The sequence below is a fragment of the Talpa europaea genome, assembly GCF_964194135.1.
Source record: "Talpa europaea genome assembly, chromosome: 6".
Lineage (NCBI taxonomy): Eukaryota > Metazoa > Chordata > Mammalia > Eulipotyphla > Talpidae > Talpa > Talpa europaea.
The window spans coordinates 58721061-58742205 of NC_140072.1; the positions used below are offsets into that span (position 1 = coordinate 58721061).

General features: G+C 34.6%; 1 protein-coding gene across 1 annotated transcript in view; it reads right to left on the reverse strand.

The window, feature by feature from the left end:
* The window catches only part of APLF (aprataxin and PNKP like factor), a gene marked incomplete at both ends in the record, with an annotated part of 62356 nt that overhangs the window by 9637 nt on the left and 31574 nt on the right, over positions 1-21145 (reverse strand). Inside the window, 2 exons of the mRNA XM_084235936.1 lie at positions 13238-13363; positions 15181-15533. Coding sequence (XP_084092062.1) covers positions 13238-13363; positions 15181-15533 — 479 coding nt within the window. The remainder of the gene's footprint in view (positions 1-13237; positions 13364-15180; positions 15534-21145) is intronic.

Below are 21145 nucleotides of genomic sequence, written 5' to 3' on the forward strand. Positions count from 1 at the left end.
AAAGAGGAGAAATCACAACAGACACAGCAGAAATCAAAAGAATAATCAGTAACTACTATGAACAGTTATATGGAAACAAGTTTAACAATCTAGAGGAGATGGACAAATTCCTACAACTCTACAATCACCCAAAGCTAGATAAAGAAGAAATAGAACACCTAAACAGACCAATTACAAGCAGCGAAATTGAAATGGTAATCAAAAACCTCCCCAAAAACAAAAGCCCAGGACCTGATGGATTTACAAATGAATTCTACCAAACATTCAGAGACGAATTAGTGCCTATCCTTCACAAACTCTTCCAAAAAATTGAGAAGGAAGGGACAATACCAAACACGTTCTATGAAGCCAACATTACACTAATACCAAAACTGAACAAGGACAACACAAAAAAGGAAAACTACAGGCCAATCTCCCTAATGAACACTGATGCAAAAATCCTCAATAAAATTTTAGCTATCAGAATCCAACAATGTATCCATAAGATAATTCACCACGACCAAGTAGGATTCATTCCAGGGACACAAGGATGTTTTAACATCCGAAAATCAATCAACGTTATCCAACACATCAACAAAAAGAAATATAAAAACCATATGATAATATCAATAGATGCTGAGAAAGCTTTCGACAAAGTGCAACACCCATTCATGATAAAAGCCCTTGAAATTCTTGGGATACAAGGAACATACCTCAACATCATAAAGGCCATCTATGACAAGCCAACAGCCAGTATCATTCTCAATGGTGAAAAGCTGAAAGCAATTCCATTAAGATCTGGAACAAGACAAGGATGTCCACTCTCACCACTGCTTTTCAATATAATACTGGAAGTCCTAGCCAGAGCAATAAGACAAGAGAAAGACATCCAAGGAATCCAAATAGGAAAAGAAGAAGTCAAGCTATCACTATTTGCAGATGATATGATAATATACATAGAGAACCCCAAAAACTCCACAGAAAAACTAATTCAACTCATCAATCAGTTCAGTAAAGTGGCAGGATACAAAATCAACACGCAAAAGTCAGTAGCCTTCCTATATACAAACAATAAATCTGAAGAAGAAGAAATCAAAAAAACCATCCCTTTTATTATTGAAACAAAAAAAATCAAATATTTTGGAATAAATCTAACAAAAGAGGTAAAGGACCTATACAAAGAAAACTATAAAAAACTGTTAAAAGAAATAGAAGAAGACACAAAGAAATGGAAAGGCATCCCCTGCTCATGGATTGGGAGAATAAACATTATTAAAATGGCCATCCTACCAAAAGCAATATACAGATTCAATGCTATTCCAATCAAAATTTCAATGTCATTCTTCAAAGAAATAGAACAATTATTGATGAAATTCATATGGAATCACAAAAAACCCCGAATAGCCAAAGCTCTCCTGAAAAAAAAAGAAGGGAATGGAGGCATCACACTCCCAGACTTCAAACTCTACTACAAAGCCATAATCATCAAAACTGCATGGTATTGGAACAAGAACAGACATACAGACCAATGGAATCGAATAGAAAATCCAGAAATAAACCCACAGATTTATGGTCAACTAATCTTTGACAAAGGAGCAAAGACTATGCATTGGAGCAAAGAAAGTTTGTTCAATAAATGGTGCTGGGAAAACTGGGTCGCTACATGCAAAAGAATGAAGCTTGACCACTACCTCACACCATACACAAAAATCAACTCAAAATGGATTAAAGAACTAGACATAAGACCTGAAACCATAAAATATATAGAAGGAAATATAGGCGAAACACTACGTGATTTGCACATCAAAGACATCTTTACAGACACATCACCCAAAGCAGTGATAGTGAAGGCAAAGATAAACAGCTGGGACTACATCAAATTAAAGAGCTTCTGCACAGCAAAAGAGACAATAACAAAAACAAAGAGAAACCCCACCAACTGGGAGAACATTTTTGCACCCAACACTAATGATAAAGGACTGATCACAAAAATCTGCAAAGAGCTGATGAGACTCAACAACAACAAAGAAAATTATCCAGTCAAAAAATGGGCAGAAGAGCTAAAAAGAAACTTCTCTGAAGAGGAAATGCAAATGGCCAACAGGCATATGAAAAAATGTTCAAAATCACTTGTCATCAGGGAAATGCAAATCAAAACTACCATGAGATACCATCTTACACCAGTGAGAATGGCACATATTAAAAAAACTAGCAACAACAAATGTTGGTGAGGGTGTGGAGAAAAAGGAACTCTTCTGCACTGTTGGTGGGAGTGCAAACTGGTCCAACCACTGTGGAGAGCTGTGTGGAGATTTATGGACCTACTAAACTAGAGCTTCCATATGACCCAGAAATTCCACTCCTAGGTATTTACCCAAAGGACACAGAAACATCAATTCCAAAGAACACCTGCACCCCTATGTTTATAGCAGCACTGTTTACAATAGCTAAGCTTTGGAAACAACCCAAATGCCCAAAAATAGATGACTGGATCAAGAAGATGTGGTACATATATACCATGGAATATTACTCAGCATTCAAAAAAGATAAACACATGCAATTTGCAGCAACATGGATGGCGCTGGAAGGGATCATGCTCAGCGAAATAAGCCAAAAAGAAAAAGAAAAATACCGGATGGTCTCACTCATAGCAGGAATCTAGAAAACTTAAATAAGGGACCAGGAAAATGAATAACTATAAGAAAGTGAAAATCAAAATCAACAAAAAACTATGAACCAGAGACACTTTTAGGGGGGCGGGGGCGGGGGCGGGAGGGGAGGGATTGGGGTCAGAATGGGGGGGGGCTGCAATTGTATGGGGAATATAAAATAAAATTTATTATTTAAAAAAAATAAAATAAAAAAATAAAATAAAATGTCAATGGTATATGTCACATATATAAAAACGGTGATAATATAAAAATTTTTTATACAACGTATCAGATAAATGAGTGATGTGTAATGGGATACTATTATGGCTTTTTTAAATCCAAAGATAAAAGCTTTTAAGTAATGTCTCTCCAAAGAATATCACTCAATTGTTATAAGCAGGAATTTTCCCTGTTTTCTCCAAAACCGTGTGGAGAAATTCATATAACATATTCCATTATCAAACGGAATTACTATTTAAACATCTACTTTTGATCATATGTTCTATTGATTGCTATTATTTTAATTGTTAAACAAATGCTTGGAAACATTACACATACAAGACATAATGCAAACCTGTCCAAACAGCAAAAATACCAAGTACTAGCTAGTTGACCATGATCTACTTGAAGGGCACCTCTCATGTAGGGGACTTACAAAAGAGAGCTGGTGGACAATAACAATAGATAAGTGCTGAGGTGGGTGGTTCACACAAGGGCTCACCAGGAACACACAGAAAGTGCTTAGTCAAAGGGTTTGGGAGGTGGTAAGTAATTAACATCAGCCATCGATTCATCATTCATCACTGGTCCAAGAAATTGCCACAGGGCGCTTATTACACACCAAGCACAGAGTCAGTTGTCAGTGACATTTCTTATTGTTAAAATCTCTTATTTTTTTTGATAACCTTTTCTAAAATGTAAGCGATAAACAGCCTAAGAGTACAACTACACAGTTAATTAGGGTCATAATTCAACAATTTCAAAAAGTAGGGAAAAAGATTCTACCAAAGATCAGGTGTGGGAATATTTAACCCAAATTTGAACTTTTGATGGAAAAGAAACTTCAAGATTGAGAAAAATAAACTGGACAACTTAAATGTGATGAAGAACTCTGCAACCATAGTTGTAATCAATATTTGTGAGAAGATCTTTCCCTACTGAACACAATGGAGCAGGTCACTGACTTTCTTAATTCAGTCTTAATTAAAGTGCAGTTAGCCCTGGACATCAGGGGAGGAGGAACAGAAAATTAAAGATATTAATACCAAAGGTATTTTCCACCGATAATCTAAAAAATATTGCTGTTCATTTGAGGCAATTTTTTTTTTTTTTGGTGGGGAGGGGAGAATTTGGTTTAGTTTTTGTTTTGCTTTTATTTACAAAAAAAAAAAAACTTAAATTCATCACAACCCAATAGAATCCCTCCACTCTTACTCTCACTCTCTTCCTCCCTGGTAATATCAGTTCTGTTGTCAGTGTCCATTGGTTTATTTTTGTTTTGTTTTGTTTTTCTGCTCATCTGCTTTGTTTCTTACATCCCATCTATAGTGAAATCATCAAATATTTGTGTTTATTTCCTGACATATTTTACGTCATACAACCCCCTCAAGTTCTTTTTATTATGTTGCAAGTAGCAAACTCATCTTCCCTTCTAGCTAAATAGTATCCCAATTATGTATATATGTCACATCTTTATCTACTCTTCTATTAGTGGGCACTTAGGTTTATTCTTTATCTTAGCTATTGTAAATAATGTTGCTGTAAACATTGTAGTGCATATAATTATTCATGTTGATGAATAATTCAACTCAATATTCTTCAGATAGCTACTCAGAAGTGGGATTGCTGGATCAAATAGCAGTTCTATTTTTAATTTTTTGAGGAAGTTCTATCCAGTTTTTCAAAATGGTTGCACCAATTTGCATTCGCACCAACAGTGTATGAGGGTTCCTTTTTCTCCACACCCTGCCAGTGCTGTTGTTAATAGTCTTTTTGATGTATGCTATTTCACAGGTGTGAGGTGATATGTCATTATGGTTTTGATTTGCATTTCCCTAATAATAAGTTATGATGAGCATTTTTTCATGTTCATGTTGGTCTTTGTATGTCTGTTGAAGTAACTATTCAGATCTTCTGCTCATTTTTTAATTGGGTTGTATTTCTGTAACTGAGTTGCATGAGTTCTTTATATGCCTTGGATATTAACTCCTTATGGGATGTATGCTATGCAAACATATTCTCCCATTCAGCAGAATGTCTTTTTGTTCTGCTGATATTTTCATTTGTTGTGCAGAAGCTTTTTAATTTAATGTACTTCCAATGGTCTGCTTTTGCATTTGTTTCCTTGCTGTTGATATCCCCAAAGACATCTCTAAAACCGATATCATGAAAAGTATTTATCTGTGTTTTCTTCTATATATTTTATGACTTTAGGTCTTACAGTCATGTCTTTAATCCATCTTGAATTTATTTTTGTGCATGGTATTAAAGATTGATCCAGTTTCATTCTTTTGCATGTGGCTGTCCAGTTTTTCTGACAGTTTGTTAAAGAGATTTTCTTTTCTCCACTGTCAGGTTATGTCACTTTTCTCATAGATTAAGTGTTGATATACGTGTGTGTTGATTTCTGGACTCTTGATTTTATTCTAGTGATATGTGTGGCTACTTTTTAGTCCAGGTAATATGATGTCTCAAGATTGCTTTAGTTATTTGGAGGTTTTGTGGTTCAATATACATTTTAGTATTTTGTTCAAGCTTCTTTAATGTGCAATTTACAAATTAAATCTGCACATTGCTTTTGGTAAGATGGACATTTTTACTATTAATTTTCCCCATTCATGAACATGGAATATCTTTTTATCTCTTTGGGTCTTATTCTTTATCTTTTAACAGTGACTTGTAGTTTTTGTTGTGCAGCTATTTCACCTTCTTTGTTAGTTGTATTCATAGGTAATTAATTCTTTCTGATGCAATTGTAAATAAAATTGTTTTCCTAATATTTTTCTTCCTGCTCATTGTTTGCATACAGAAATACAACAGAGTGTTGTATACTGATTTTGTGGCCTACACTTATTTATTGTGTCTATTAGTTTTTTTAATAAAATCTTAGGATTTTATATATGTACAATCATATCATCTATAAATAATGATAGTTTCTCTTCTATTTTGGATTCCTTTTATTTCTTATTGTTATCTAATTGCCCTGGCTAAAATCTCTAACACTAAATTAAATAGAAGTGATGAGAGTGGATAATCTTCTTGTTCCTGATCTTAAAGGAAAAGCTTAATTTTTTTTACCATTGACAATATTAGGTACGGGTTTGTAGTGCATGGCCTTTACTAAGTTGAGGTGTGTTCCTTCCATTCCCATTTTATTAAGAGTTTTTATCATAAAAGGGTGCCGAATCTTATCAAATTCTTTCTACATCTATGTATATGACCATTTTTTGTGCCTTTTGTTGACATAATATATTACGTTAACAGATTTACATATGTTGAACCTTGCATCCTTAGACTAAATCCCTCTTGGTCATAGTATGTATTGTTGAATTTGATTTGATAGTGTTTTGTTGAGGATTTCTGCAGCTATGTTCTTCAGCCATACTGGTATGTAATTTTCTTTCTTTTTTGTGTTATTACTTGTCTGGTTTTTGCATTTGGTGAGATTATTTCTGGTAACTTTTTAAAAATTATTTTTTATTTTGGTAAATACACTGGTAACTTTTCATTTAAAAAACTTCAAACCTACTGAAAATTGATGATTACCACCCACAATTTTTCAAAATTTTTTTAATTATACTTTTATTAGTTTCAAAAGTGATGGAGTTTTTTTCTATTTAATAGGAAAAACAGACATGTTTTGCTCCTTACTATTTCTTAAGAAAATGATTGTTGACTAGAAATTACAAGAATCACCTGTAATACAAACCAAAAATTACAATTCTCATTGGTTATAGTACAAAAAAAAAGTTTCTAATAATTTCTAGACTACTAATGAGTTTTCTTGAGTTAATGTCAATACTTACTCTTTTTTTCTAATAAACCCTCATGCATGGATCCTGATTTCTCCAAAATCTATCCTTGGAAATGCAGTTTCCCTATCACTAATAGTCCAGAAAATGCCTATTCTCATTAATTTGAAAAGAATACAACATGCTGAAATTGTTTTAGAGTCATACCTATAAAGTTAATAATCCAAGTACTTACTAATCTTTTTACACAAACCTAAGACTAAAACATATTATAATTTCCTGCAATTAATAAGTTATATTACTTCCCCAGGAAACAATGAAAATCTGACAGTCACATTAAGCAGAGCCCACTGCAGTCAGGTTTCTGAGATACTGACGGCTCATCACCATAAGACACTTAGTTCTAATCAATCAATCACCCAGGTCAACAAAGAACACAGAGTCCTCCCAAAATGCTGAGGAGAAATATGCCACAGTGTCTTGGGCCTATTCTCATCTAGCTTGCTAAATTTTAGATCACCAGCAATATGGTATGGAAGGGCATAAGTTTGGGGGGATCAAAAGAGCCAAAACTAAATTCAAAGCACACCATTTAATAGTTGTATGGTTCAGGGCAAATCCTATGAACCAAGTCTCCAATTCCTCATCTGTAAAGCAGAGATAATATTGCCTGCCTCACACAGGGTTGTTCCAATGGTTAAATAAGGAAATGTGTATAAACATTTGTAGACAATTAAGCATTTTACAGGTGTCAGGTATTTCTATAGAAACAGAAATCAATTTCACTTTGATAGCTGACAATGTATTAAAAACTCTCTATGCCAATAAAAGTAATTACCAATTAATACCAAATAGCTTAATTTTGTCTTCAATACCCACAATTATTATAGTTGAATATTGCCCCAATTGTACTTTACACATTTATAGAATATTTTCTAACATTTTTCTATGCATATTCCATTTTCAAAAATCAGTTATTTCACAACAAGGCTGAATGTCCTTTTCATGTAAGTCTAGGTTAAAACTAAATAGCAATTCTATTTAGCTCTTAAGGGGAATATGAGCATTTGAATCAACTTTCATGGACAATGCTAAATTTCATCCAGGATTGTTTCCTAATAATGAATGGAAATACTCAGAATTCATTCATAAAAGATTTACATCAACCTTTTTCACAAATGGCATTTTCTGTAGCTCAGCATGCCTCAGATCTTTTGATTTTTTTTTTGCATTGTTGTTAATTATTAACATTAATCTTTGGGTCCTGAACATAGAGCTACATACCCCTAACTACACCAGGGTTTCTGTTAGCTCTTACATTAAAATACACATTCTGAAACATTTCATTTTAGTGATATAGACATATGAATTACATATATCTGAAGGAAGAACACTACAGAAAGAGGAAATTGCCATTTCAACCTTTAAAATATATTTGAAACCAGACCAACTTCTTAACTTCCTCTGCCTTTACTGCCTTAGTCATCCCCACATCACCTCTTGCCTGAAGCACCACAGAACTTAACTGATTATCCCTCTTTGCTCTCTTGCCCTCCACAAGTTCGTTCTCCACATAGCAACCAGAGTAATTCTCTAAAAATAACTGGCATCATGTTATTTTCTTATTCAAAATCTTCCAATAGCTTCTCAAAAAACTCTTCACATACCCTACAAGTGCTTCTCTGACTTCATTTCCCACTGTTTTCCTCCTCACTATTCCTCTTGAGCTTTGTGTGCTTTTCTAAATACCCTAGCTTGTTCCACCTCAGGGCCTTACCAAATTGAAAGGCATTTTCAATTTTTGTAAATTCAAAACAACTGTAATGTGAGTCTGACTACATTTTTACACTAAGCTGATTGAAAATGAATTCCATTCATTCTAGTATGTATGTGTGTATGTGTGTGTGTGTGTGTGTATATTCTTAATGCAGTGCTTAACTGAACAAACAAGAAAATATATATAGTCTTAATGTAGTGCTTAACTGAACAAGCAAGAACAGGAGTAATGAACTATATAAAATCCTATTAGGCACCAGAGGATGTCAGTCAGAGGTAGACATAGCAATCAGTGAGTTATTCTGGACGTCAAGTGTCTAATGTTCTAATGTTCTAATGTTCTAATTCAGACAAGTACCAGAAGTTAATCAAATGCATAAATTGAGCTAGTCTTCTTTCAGATAGCAGAGTACAGTACAAAAGAAATAAATCAGTTAAATGGGCAAGGTACTTAAAATGACATCAACTAGTTCGTTCAAGTTATAATTTCTTCAAATTGATTTAAACTTCTTAGATTTTAGAATATATAAGTCAGAGAAAATGTTAATAATTTCTGTAACTCTAGAAAAACATAAAAATTAATAATTAAATGTCCTTTCTAAACAGCTATCTCATTCATATAGGCTATATATGAATATATAAGATATATTCACATTTTATTATAGAGTGCATTTAATATGTGATTCACATCTGCTTTTCCATTTTACTCATGGGATGGAACAGCTGAAAATGAAGTATACCCATATATGTAGTTTTGTGGTTTTCATATTTGCTTTATAGTAATAAAACTTTGACCATGGATGATACTGGGAAATGAAGTTTATTGGGAATCTGTTGGGAGTTCTGAGAATTTGGGAATGTGTTATATGAAATCCTTTCTTCTCTCTCTCTCTCTGTGTACATCAATGAAAGATCTTTTACACCAAGAGTCCAATTTCTTTGCCATTATGTGCACAGATGACTGAACCCTGAAAATATGTTCCCCTTAATAGTCTGGAGACCTTGGTCACAAGGTTACAACAACTCTATTTTTAGATTACACATTTTTTTGTTTTCTAACCATAATAACTTTTGGTGATTTTGTAGGTTATTTTATGATCTGAGACTTCAATGTTTTTCTTCTATGACTACACAAAGAAACTGGCATTCATTTGCTTTCAAGCAAACTAAATTAGAACATTTTATCCTTCTAAAATATAATGCTAATATTCTTTTGTAACACTAACCAGTATATGCCCCCCAAAATAATATATATTTGCAAATCAAGACTTCTAAACACTAACTTAATCATAATATAACTTCAGTTTAGTTTTAACAATGACACAAAATAAATCTACTACTCATGTTTTTGGCCACAAAATGATAATTTGATAAGGGTGTATAAAAATATACCTTGCATCTGCAACTAGGATTTCTATATCTTGTTGATATGAAAATTTCATGAATTCACCGAAGTACCTTATCTGAATTTTTTGGTTGTTTTTTTTTAACTTCAAGCTATTCACCATTTGGCTAAAAAATCAATCACTATTAATACTTTATAAAGGCATAACTAACAATAGTGGTGGCAAGCCCTGCCCTGGGTAAATGCTAGACTGGGGGAGAGAGGAGACTCAGACAACTTAGGCAACTCACTAAACCTTTCTTAGTTTCCATTTTGTTATGTGTAAAACAGTAGTTGCAGTATGCAATCATACGTAATATTCTCCAAGAATCTCTCTGAACTGTAATTAAAATTAATGAGGGGAAAATAAGCTTAAGAATTTATCTCCAAATTGAACCAGGACACCAAGGAGGTCAACAGATGAAAGATGAACACACTATATATATAATTTCTCTTGACTACTCCCTACACTGACCTCTTATGGAGATTGATGACATGAAGGCAGTAATATTCTGACATCATTATTTTGCTGCAAGCCTTTGTATTTTGTTTTTATTCTTCTCAAGAAGCTGAATTTTGCTTCTGAGTAGGATGCAGGATATCATGATAAACCAAAACTTTTATTTGAACAACTAGCAAAAAGAGATAAATTGTAATTATAAATTGAGACAATTGTGGGAGTAATGAAAATTTTAGTGAATCTAATATCTCATGGAGGGAAAAGCCCTTTCAAGGTGAGCTGACAATCATGGACAGATTTCTCTCTTAGAGATAGTGGTATAGATTGATGGTATAGATTTGTCAGATAGTGGTATAGATTGAGGGTAATTTGAAACAAATGGAAGAATTCTATTTGAGAAGAAATATATATAGGGTTCTCCATGGTCTCATAGTAGTGTCACAACATTTTGGAAACTAAAAAAAGCCCAACAGGAAGCTGATATTTTCCAAAGAAATGCTTGATGAGTTCCAGGAAGTTATGAGAGGCTTAAGGTCTGGATTAAAACTTCAAAATAGTGAAATGAAATCTCCAACTTAGAGTGTCTCAGAGACAAAGTCTTACTAGAGAAAGAAGGGATCTGTAACCAACCCATAACTAGTTTCCCTCAAGAAATATGTCAAAATTGAAGATGCATGGGTGGTAGGCTAATGGGCTAAGTTCAAAATCTCCAAAGAGAAGTTGCAGAGCTAGAAAAACAGAATCATACCTTTCAATCAAAAGTCTAAAAAAGTCAAGCCTAAAGGAAGAGGAAAAACAAAAGGTAGACTGAGTTTTATTAATGCATCAACCCACTGATTGCCTATCCAAATCTCTGAATGGGCAGAAATAACTAGTGTCTATCTGCCAAAAATAGGGATAGTCTCATTAATGGAATCTAACATCTAAAATGTTAGCTACAGTTCCTATTATAAACAATGCTGGCATTGCAACAAAAAGTTATTAGATAGAAAGAGGCAGTAAAATATGAGTCGGTCATAACAGCAACAACAAAAACCAATCCAGGAATATTCATAAGCAAATACAATTTTGGAAAAAATTGAGACAAATATGTTAAAGAATTAAAAGGAAAAAGTAAAAAAAAAAATGAAGAAAGTGAGTGAAAAGATCGATAATTTCACCAAAATCAGAATCTATAAAAAATTATGGGTATTCTAGAATTGAAAAATGAAGTTAAAAACTCTATGGGTGGGTTTAACAGTCAACTAGACACAAGAAAGGTTAGTAAACTCAATAAACTTTAAAGACAAATCAATACCAACTAGACACTGTGACACAAAGAGGAAAGAAAATATACAAGAGACATGGGATGTGCTCAAATGATTTAATATATTTTCAACTGGAGTAGAAGAAGGAGAAAAGAGACAGAAGTGGGCAGAAAGAATATCTTATAAGGTAACAGGTAGGCAGTCTCCTCAAACTAGCAAAAAAATTAAATAATAAAAGCTCAATGAACTCCAAACTAGATGAACAAAGAGAAACACAATACTTAGGTACATATGTGTTAGTTAAACTATTGAAAGTCAAACCAATCCTAAAAATTGTAAAAGTGCCCAGAGGAAAAAATATACTGATTTCAAAGAAGCAAAAATTAACTTTCAACATAAAAGAATGCAAGAGTTAATGAATGCATGAGTTAATGGAATGACATCTTTAAAATGATGAAAGGAAACAGAACTTGCCAAACTAGACTTTTATACCCAATGGAAAGAACCTTAAAAAATAAAAATAAGGGGCCTCCCTGGTAGCGCAGCAGTTGAGCACTGGGCTGCGAAGCAGCCAGCAGCCTCTGCAGCACCAGTTCGATCCCTGGCCACCAGCGAGGGTCCCACATAGCATGCAAACTTCTCCTGCCACGCCCGCTGCTCCCCTCAGCAGTGTACTTCGGTCCTTCTGCCTGTTCTGCTCCCCACTCTGGCTCTGGTGAATTCTCTCACCCTTCCACACTTCTGATTGTACCCAGTGCTTGTATAAATAAATCTTTAAAAAAAAAAAAAAAAAACTTTAAATAAAATAAATAAATAAATAAAATAAAAAATAAAAATAAGGACATTTTCAGACTCACAAAAGCTGGAAGAATTCTTTCCCAGCAGATTTTCTATAAGTAATACAAAAAGAATTTCCTAAAACAAAAAGAAAATGATCCCAGTAAAAAGGATAAAACTTCACAAAGAAATTAGGGTACCCCAAATGATAAATATATTAGTAAATATAAAAGAAAGCTAGTGTCTAAAATTTAAGAAAATAATAAAAACAATGGCTTATAAGCTAACAGGTATAGAGGTAAAAATATGTGGCAACCATAGTTTAAAAAAAAGCAGGAAAGGAAGTAAAAAGTTTTTTAAAAATGAAAAGGCGTATCATGAGTTATGACTTATGACATGAGTTGTGAAAGGTTGTTTTATGCTAAAAATATAGATTGACAAATAAATACACAAATACTTGTTTGTGTATGTTCAACAAGCCATTACTATCTGGAGAAGAAGTCATCCAGAAAAGAAACAAACACAATCTCATAAGATAAATTCTATATTACATGATACAAATAGCGATAAGATATAATGCACTTCTACTTTTCTCTTAAAATTGAGTTTCATGTGTTGGCGAGAATGGTAGAGTACTAGGAATTGAGTGAAGCAAAGACAACATTCTGAATTGTTTCATGTCCCACTAAGGAGTCTGGCAGAGTGTAATGAGGTAGCACTGGCAGTTTTTAAATAATTTTATTTGCATCTTTGCAAGTTAGCAATGAGGAACAATTTCAGGCATTTACGAGGTCTACAACTACAAGAAGTTAAAATTATCTAAAAGAACACTATAGTCCTACCCATAAGAAAATGAAAACATATCATGTGTGAAAGTTTAAAAACTTTAAGTTAAAAAAGCTTGAAATGGGAAGCTACTTGCAGTTTCTCCTGCATAAGTAACACAGGTTAAGGAGAAAAGATAGACAACCACATATTTCAGGTTTATATACCTGTAACAGGATGCTCCATAGGGACATTCAGGTTGGTCATCGGCCTCATCTTGACATGTAACTTGCATACTTCCATAATCACTATCACCAGGGTGACTGAAATGTTGAAAATGGACAGGATTCTTCCTAGGAGGGTGACAAATATACTGTTAGAAAAAAATTACTAACAGGATACTCTATATCTCAAATCTACTCGAAAAAAGTAATTCATTGGATAATTCAGGAAACCAAGCAACATACATTTGATTAATCCAGAACATAAGCCAATGTGTATGTTGTTCAAAAATAAAGTTCATGACATCCAGTCAGTACAAAATTCTCATGGTAACAAAATGAATTTCTGGTGGCATGTGTGTGGTAGGTCATGAATATCAAAGAACAATTTGCAAATGGTACTTTAAATAGGATTTATATATGTAAAGATAAAATATTATAGCTTTCAGAGACTTTTAATAAAGGGAACACATCTATGCAACCTCAGCTAAGATACGAAACAGAACATTATTAACATTCCAGAAGCCCCCACGTCTCATTCCAAATCAAACCTATTTTACTACCCAAGGGCAATCACTATCCTATCACCTGAAACAATGTTTCTCAAACTTTTTTGGTCTCAGGATAAAATTAATAAAACCCCAGAAAGCTTTTCTTCTTGTGGCTATTTAATCTATTAGAAATTTAAAAACAAAAGAGCACAAAAACATTAATTCAAAAGGATATCTGTACCCCTATGTTTATTGCAGCATTATTTACAATAGGTAAGATATGGAAACAACCCAAATGTCCAAAAATAGGTGACTGGATCAAGAAGATGTGGTATATACACACAGTGGAATACTATTCCGTAATCAAAAAGATAAACTCATGACATACACAGTAACATGGATGGAGACAAAAGGGATTATGCTCAGTGAAATAAGCCAGAAGGGAAAAAAAAATCAAATGGTTTTACTTATAGGAGGAATACAGGGGAACCAAATAAGGGATCAGGAAAAATAATAATAATAATAATAATAAACAAAAACCCTAAACTAACAAGCAATTATAAATCAGAGACATTCTGCAGGGGAGGGTGTGGGAGAGGGATCAAATAGGGGAGGAAAGAGCCTAAGTGACTACGGTTATGGTGCACAGGAGAAATGGTGGTGGGAATTTTATGAGGACTACACCTGAAAGAAGGACACAAACATTGTACAAAAATGAACAACGATATAAAATATATATAAATAAATATTTTTTAAAAGGAATTTTAAAATATATTATTCTTAAATTATAAGATATTTATGTATGTTATTAAATAGTGTTAATATAAATAACTTGTATCTTCCAAAACAAATTGATGGAGATATTTCTTTAATGTCTACTTTAACCAGGGCAACCAGATTCTCACATCAGGTTCTGCATTATCACAAATAATGTTAACAATATCACAAATCACATAGTCTCTGGAAAATCTTATTGTATACTTGTGAGAAAATGAGAAAAAAAAGGCACACAAATAAAAAGTCTCATCATTATGAAAATAATTTCAACCTAAAAAGCATCTTGAGCACTGGAACCCTAAGAGGTCTCTGGACAATAGTCTGAAGCTATTTCTCTAATACCTAAGTAAGACATTAAATATACAGGTATTTAGGTCTGAGTGATTCAATTGTCAAGTATAGATTCCCCAGTATTTAAATTTGCTGCATTAGTCAGCATGTCTACATATGAAACATTCAATTCCAATTCCTGACTCTATTTTAAAAACCTCTAGTAGGACTTGTTAGAATGCATAATAAGAAAGGAAATATGACAAAGTTCCCAGTAGAAATATGACAAAGTTCCCAATCTGTAGGTTCATGGGTTTTATTAGGCTTTTAATACTACTCTATAACATATATTCACCTGGCTGCAGGCTGTTAAAGTAAAAGAATTACACCCTACCTGCAATTTTCATTTACCTGTAGCAGTTTGCACCGTACATGCAGGATGTTCTTTTGACCTTGTTTTCTTCAGAACCTTGTGGAACTGAATCAGTTCTCCCTGCATACAAAGTTTCAGGATTCGAGGGATTAGAACTAGACTCGGGATGAGATCCTTGAGCCTCATGTAGTGACCTGCTCTGGGCACTCAAACAACGCTCAAAACAGTTAATTGCCTCATCTTCTTCATCTTGTCTTCCTTGAGTGATGATTTTATGTTCAGAAATCTTACCAGGTTCCTCTTTTGAAATTTTGTTTCTCCGTGTATCACTTTTTATATTATTCATCTGTGTGTAACTTAATGTGGTTGCAGAAAATGATTGTGGTATTTCCTATAAGACAATCAAAGAAAAATTAGAAATAAAACATGTTTTTAAAAATATGGAAATTTAAGCATAAAGGTGTGAAACTATAAGATTTATATAACATGTATCTTTTTAAAATGTGTAACATCCACATTTTAAAGTTATTAAAAATACCATTATTTGGGCCTCCCCTGGTGGTGCAGCGGTTGAGCACTGGGCTGCGAAGCTGCCCGCAGCCTCTGCAGTGCCAGTTTGATCCCCGGTGCCGGCGAGGGTCCCACATGGCGCGACAGCCCCTGTTCCCCTCAGCAGTGTATTTCGTCAGTCTGCCTGTTCTGTTCCCCGCTCTGACTCTGGTGAATTTTCTCACCCTCCTGAGCTTCTGACTGTACCCAGTGCTTGTATAAATAAATAAATCTTTTGTGTATATATATATATATATATACACACACACACCATTATTTTCTGTCTCTATTTTAGCAACTTTAAAGTGATACTAAATAAATATACATATTTCTCATACAATGAGATATCACCTTTACCCCTGTGAGAATAACCTACATGCAAAAAGAATGGAAACAACAAATATTGGCAAGTATGCAGAGAAAAAGGAGCACTCATCCACTACTGGTGGGAACATAATTTGGTGCAATTTCTATGGAAAACAGTATGGAGACACCTTAAAAAACCAAAAATGGAAATAGTATAGGCTCCAACAATATCACTGTATAATTTCGGTAGTTACCAAAATAATATGAAAACATAAAGATTTGTGTACTCTTATGCTTATAGCAGCATCATTCATAATAGCCAAAGTGTAGAACCAACCCATTATCCCAATGATGGACTAGACAAAGAAACTGTGGAATATATAGTCAATGGAATTCTATTCAGTTATTTAAAAAGATGAAACAGTGTCCTTTGGGACAAAACAGATGGATCTTGAGGTGATTATGTTAAGTGAAATAAGTCAGAAATTAAAAGGCAGATACTACCCAGATGGTTTCCATTCGTGGAATATAAATAACCAAAGAACACAAACTGACAAAGCACAGCAAAAATAACTTAGATTCTGCCAAAAATATACAGGTTACCAGAGGGAAAAAAGGAGAGGCAGGAGGAGAGAGGGAAAGGAAGGGGATAGAACACCGGGACAGGAGTATTGGTGGAGGGTAAATGAAGCATGTGCACATATGGAGGTATGAAAATCTAACCCCAACGTTACATAGATATGTAAAGGTAAATTATAAATCAACAAAATTTAAGGGAAATAAATAAAACAATCCAGAGTTATTAGAAAATGAATTTACAGTTGTATCAAAACTTAACAATCATTCAGTGAAAAATTACCAGAAAAACACAAATGAACTGAAAGAATACATTTGTTTTGATTTGAACATAATCTTTCCCAAAAAACCTACTAGATTCTTGAATATGCTACTCCACAATGTCATATTCTTAATATGTATTGTCCTCATAAATTACTGAAATTAATTACTGAAATACTTTATTTTTACCCTCTAAATGTAATCATGATTTTTCCTATAGCTGAATGACAAAATGTACATGAAGTTCTATTACAACCAACTCAGAAAATAAACATGATTCCTTTGAAGTAGTCTGAGTAAGTTTCACCTTAACCAATTAAAGGTATTTTTGACCAAATAAATATTCTCAGTCAGATTATGACTGGACAGGAGAAACCAGTACAAAGAGAAACCCTTCTGATCTTATCAAAGATGACCTCTAATTACTTCTACATCCTGTGAAGTGGAAGCATTTGCTTAGATAAGCCCTTGTCCTCCTAGTAACCATACCTAAGATGTGATGACAGCTCACCAGATACACATAAAAAGTTCACCCCATTTATAATTAAAGACTCACATATGATAGCTGCCCTACAGAGAAAAGCTGGTTTTGTTGTTACTTAATATTCAACAGCCAAAATTTCTCAATAAAGTATTATTAGCATTTTTTCTTCTGGACTAATTGTCTTTTTTTTTTTTTAAGAAACATGGCATATAAACTTAAAATGTTATCCAAACAGACTAAACACCTTGCAAAAAGGAACCTAGGTCTTATCATGGTTCTTGGATCATCTTAAACGATCTAAGGGAAAAGCAATCACTTGGCTACCCCTTAGAGTCAACCGTCAGTTGTGGCATTCCTGCCACATCCCTCACCATAGTCTTTCCTCCCAAGTTGCTCAACTGCACTCCAATCCAATGTCTCTCTGCAATAGGACAACTAACATGCCTGGGACTGGACGTCTGGGGTGGTAAGGGAGTAATCGACCCATCTCCCTACTAGGTTAACTACCACCAGTGTTCTTCTTTCTGTTCAGGCAGTAAAAGAAGGTCAGCAAATCCTTCAGCTAAGCAGATGTTCAATAAAATGCTAGTCTCTTGTTCTGCCGGCATAGCATAACTCCATAAATAATTCCCTTAGAGTGCCTCTCTTTTGATTTCAGAAAGGGAGAGTAACTTCTCCCCAGAAACATAATACTCCTTCAAATCTTAAAATCTTCTGGGCTCTTAGTTCTCTTTGAATAAAACCTGGGGGTGAATGGTGAACATTTCTCATCTTCAATCTTAAAATCCTTATTAGTATGCTAACAAAGAAATGAAAGAGGAAAAAGGAAAGTGAGCAGATAAGGAAAGATCTCTTCTTAGTTTTTCATTGTTACCACCTAGATATAAGCCATCATTTCCTACCTACATTTGCTTTTCTTCAAAAAAAAATTTTTTTTAATAGAGAACAGGGCAAGTGAAGTTTAAGATGATAAGGAAATTTAAGGCTGTAGATGGAGGGGCAGTCTCCTATACTGAGCTTGACATCTGTCAAGACCTTAGGTAGTCCACCTCTGCCCCAAAGTAACTGGTGTCCAAGAAGGGAAGCTGGCCTCAAGAAGAGATCTTTATTCCTAGAGTGGCCACAGCACTTATGAGAACAACGGCATGACTCCATATGTTTTGGAATCAGAGACTGCAAACCGGAGGAGGAGAGACTGCATTTTCTCCTTCCATTCCTTTCTTTCAGCCTTCCTAAATTTGACATTCTCTATCTCCTTATCAGTGGAGGGAATAATTACAACCAGGATTTTTTATGAATCTTGGCAACAGAGGGTAGGCTTTATTAATGTGAATTAAAACAGCATTGACCTCAATAAAATGAAATCCTGATTAGCTTGGAGCTTAACATCTTGGCCTTCTAAGTTCACTTAATGAGTGATTTACTTCCTTAGCTCCTGTAACCCAATACCCCTAGCAGCTGACCTTCCAGTGGATGCCATTTAAAAACATAATAATTGAAAAAAGTAAAATGTTCATTAGGGCCTCCCCGGTGACGCAGCGGTTGAGTGCTGGGCTGCAAAGCACTATCCCCGGCCTCCGGCAAGGGTCCCACATGGCGCATAGACCTCTCCTGCGGCGCCCGCTGCTTCCCTTAGCAATGTACTTCGTCAGTCTGCCTGTTCTGTTCCCTGCTCTGGCTCTGGTGAATTCTCTCACCCTCCTGCGCTTCTGACTGTACCCAGTGCCTGTATAAATAAATAAATAAATAAATAAATAAATAAATAAATAAATAAATAAATAAATAAATAAATAAGTCTTTAAAAAAAATGTTCGTTAGATCAAGTCTCTCCCCTTCCTAACATGGTTCTGTGGCTTCCTACTACATTTAAAATCAAGACAGAGGAAGTACCTATTTCAACCTCACTCCATTTCCTTTGCCCCATCTTATGGGGCTCTACCACTACAGACTGCCCACTTTCATTCTTTACATTATTACACTTGCTTTCATTCTTTGTTCTCAGGTTAAACGCTAGCTCTTCAGACACACTACCTACCTACCCCAGCTACCCTAGCTAAAGTAGGTAGTGACTCCCTCCTCTCCTCTTACCTTTACACAACATGACAGGCATGTGACAGGCATGTATTCAGACACCTTAGCACAATGTTATTTTATTTGCATTTTTATTGTCTGTCTTTCCTTAATTAGAATATAAGCTCTGTGAAGACAGAGACTGTTAGTCTTGCAGACCTAGCATACATGCCACCATAATAGGTATTGTGTAGATAAAGGTTAATAAACAAATGAAAGGGGAAAAATGGCAAGCAAGCAGACTAGGAAAGATCACTGTTACTCCTTCACTGTTACACCCAGGTATAAGCTACCATTATCTCTCACCTACATTAAAAAACAAGCGGTGGGGGAGAAGGGACTGTCAAAGGAAAGAAAATATAAAATATGAAATGTTTAGCATCATTTTGACTCCGTCTACTCCCACAACATGTTTTTTTTTTAATTCACAAAAAATATATATAACGTGTCAATTTATTCTAAAAGGAAAAGAAATTATAAAGTCACAATTATTAATACAATGGACAGGGGTTCTCAAATATATTTTAAGAGGCTTAAAAACTGAAATTCTTAATGTTCCTTATGGAATTCCATGAAATGCTGCTATTCAGTGGAACCCCTGGCATTGAAGAATTTAAAATTCATGACTTCAGTTATTTATAAATGATGCCCAAACTCTATTACATGCAGTAATTTGTAAGCTTGCTGAGACATAAACTTGTACTGTGCCAATTACAAAGCTTATGAGCCAGAACAGGTCACTGAATGGACTAAGTGAGAGAATAGGAAAGATGGATGGTGCTCCATACTTGGAAGAAGAAAGGCAGAGAGCTACATATTTTATCAACACCCACACTGCTTACTTCCTAGATGAGAATGTGAAGAATGAAATGACAGTGGAGATTCATGATAAAGAGGTCAGATCCCCTATGCAGTACAAAATGCATCCTAGAGACCTCGGGGGTGAAGGTACCTGAAGCTGGTGGAATTTGATACTGGTGCTTGAAGGCAGCTGAACTGTACTGTTGAAGCTACTGAAATAGTCTGTTAACTCACCCACCAAGCCCTCCCCACCCCTCAACCATCTGCTGGGGTAAAGTACTACCAGAAACAGGATAAAGAACTTACCCTGAACACAAGGTCAATGAGGTAATATCTGTTGTTGTTTCCAAGTTATCTTTGGAAAGATTTTCTATACTGGTAAGTTACCATAAAAGTTCTGTACCAATCTCATTATTATCCATATGCTAATGACTAAAAAGTCCTAATCTCCAGGTACAGCTTCAATCTTGAGTTCAAACTCATATATTCAACTACCAGCTAGACATTTCTTCCTCAATATCTCATTGCCTCAACTAAAAGAGTCACTCTAACTAGAAACTAGGAAGTCTATCTTTCACTGTTTTTTTTCCCTCACTTTCTCTAGATCCAAGCAACAAGTCCTGTAGTTCTGTTTTCTATATATTTTTCTAATCCAAAGTCATTGCATCATTCTTATACTACTGCCTGGAGTCAGATTCTCGTTGCTTTATGGCTGCAAGTAATGCCTTAATCTTAAGCACCCCCTTGTTTTTTATTCTGTCCTCTTTCAATCTCTAAAGAGCTGCCAAGATTATCCTCTGAGGCTAAAAACATCTCAAGGTCTACTAACCATTCCCCTCTCTTGCTCAACTTTGCATCAATAATTCTAGAAACAGTAGTTTCCAGCACACCATTTGCATCCCCTCTGCTCTTCTTTGTCCCACCCAGGGGTGATGACTTCCTGTCTCTCCCTCTTT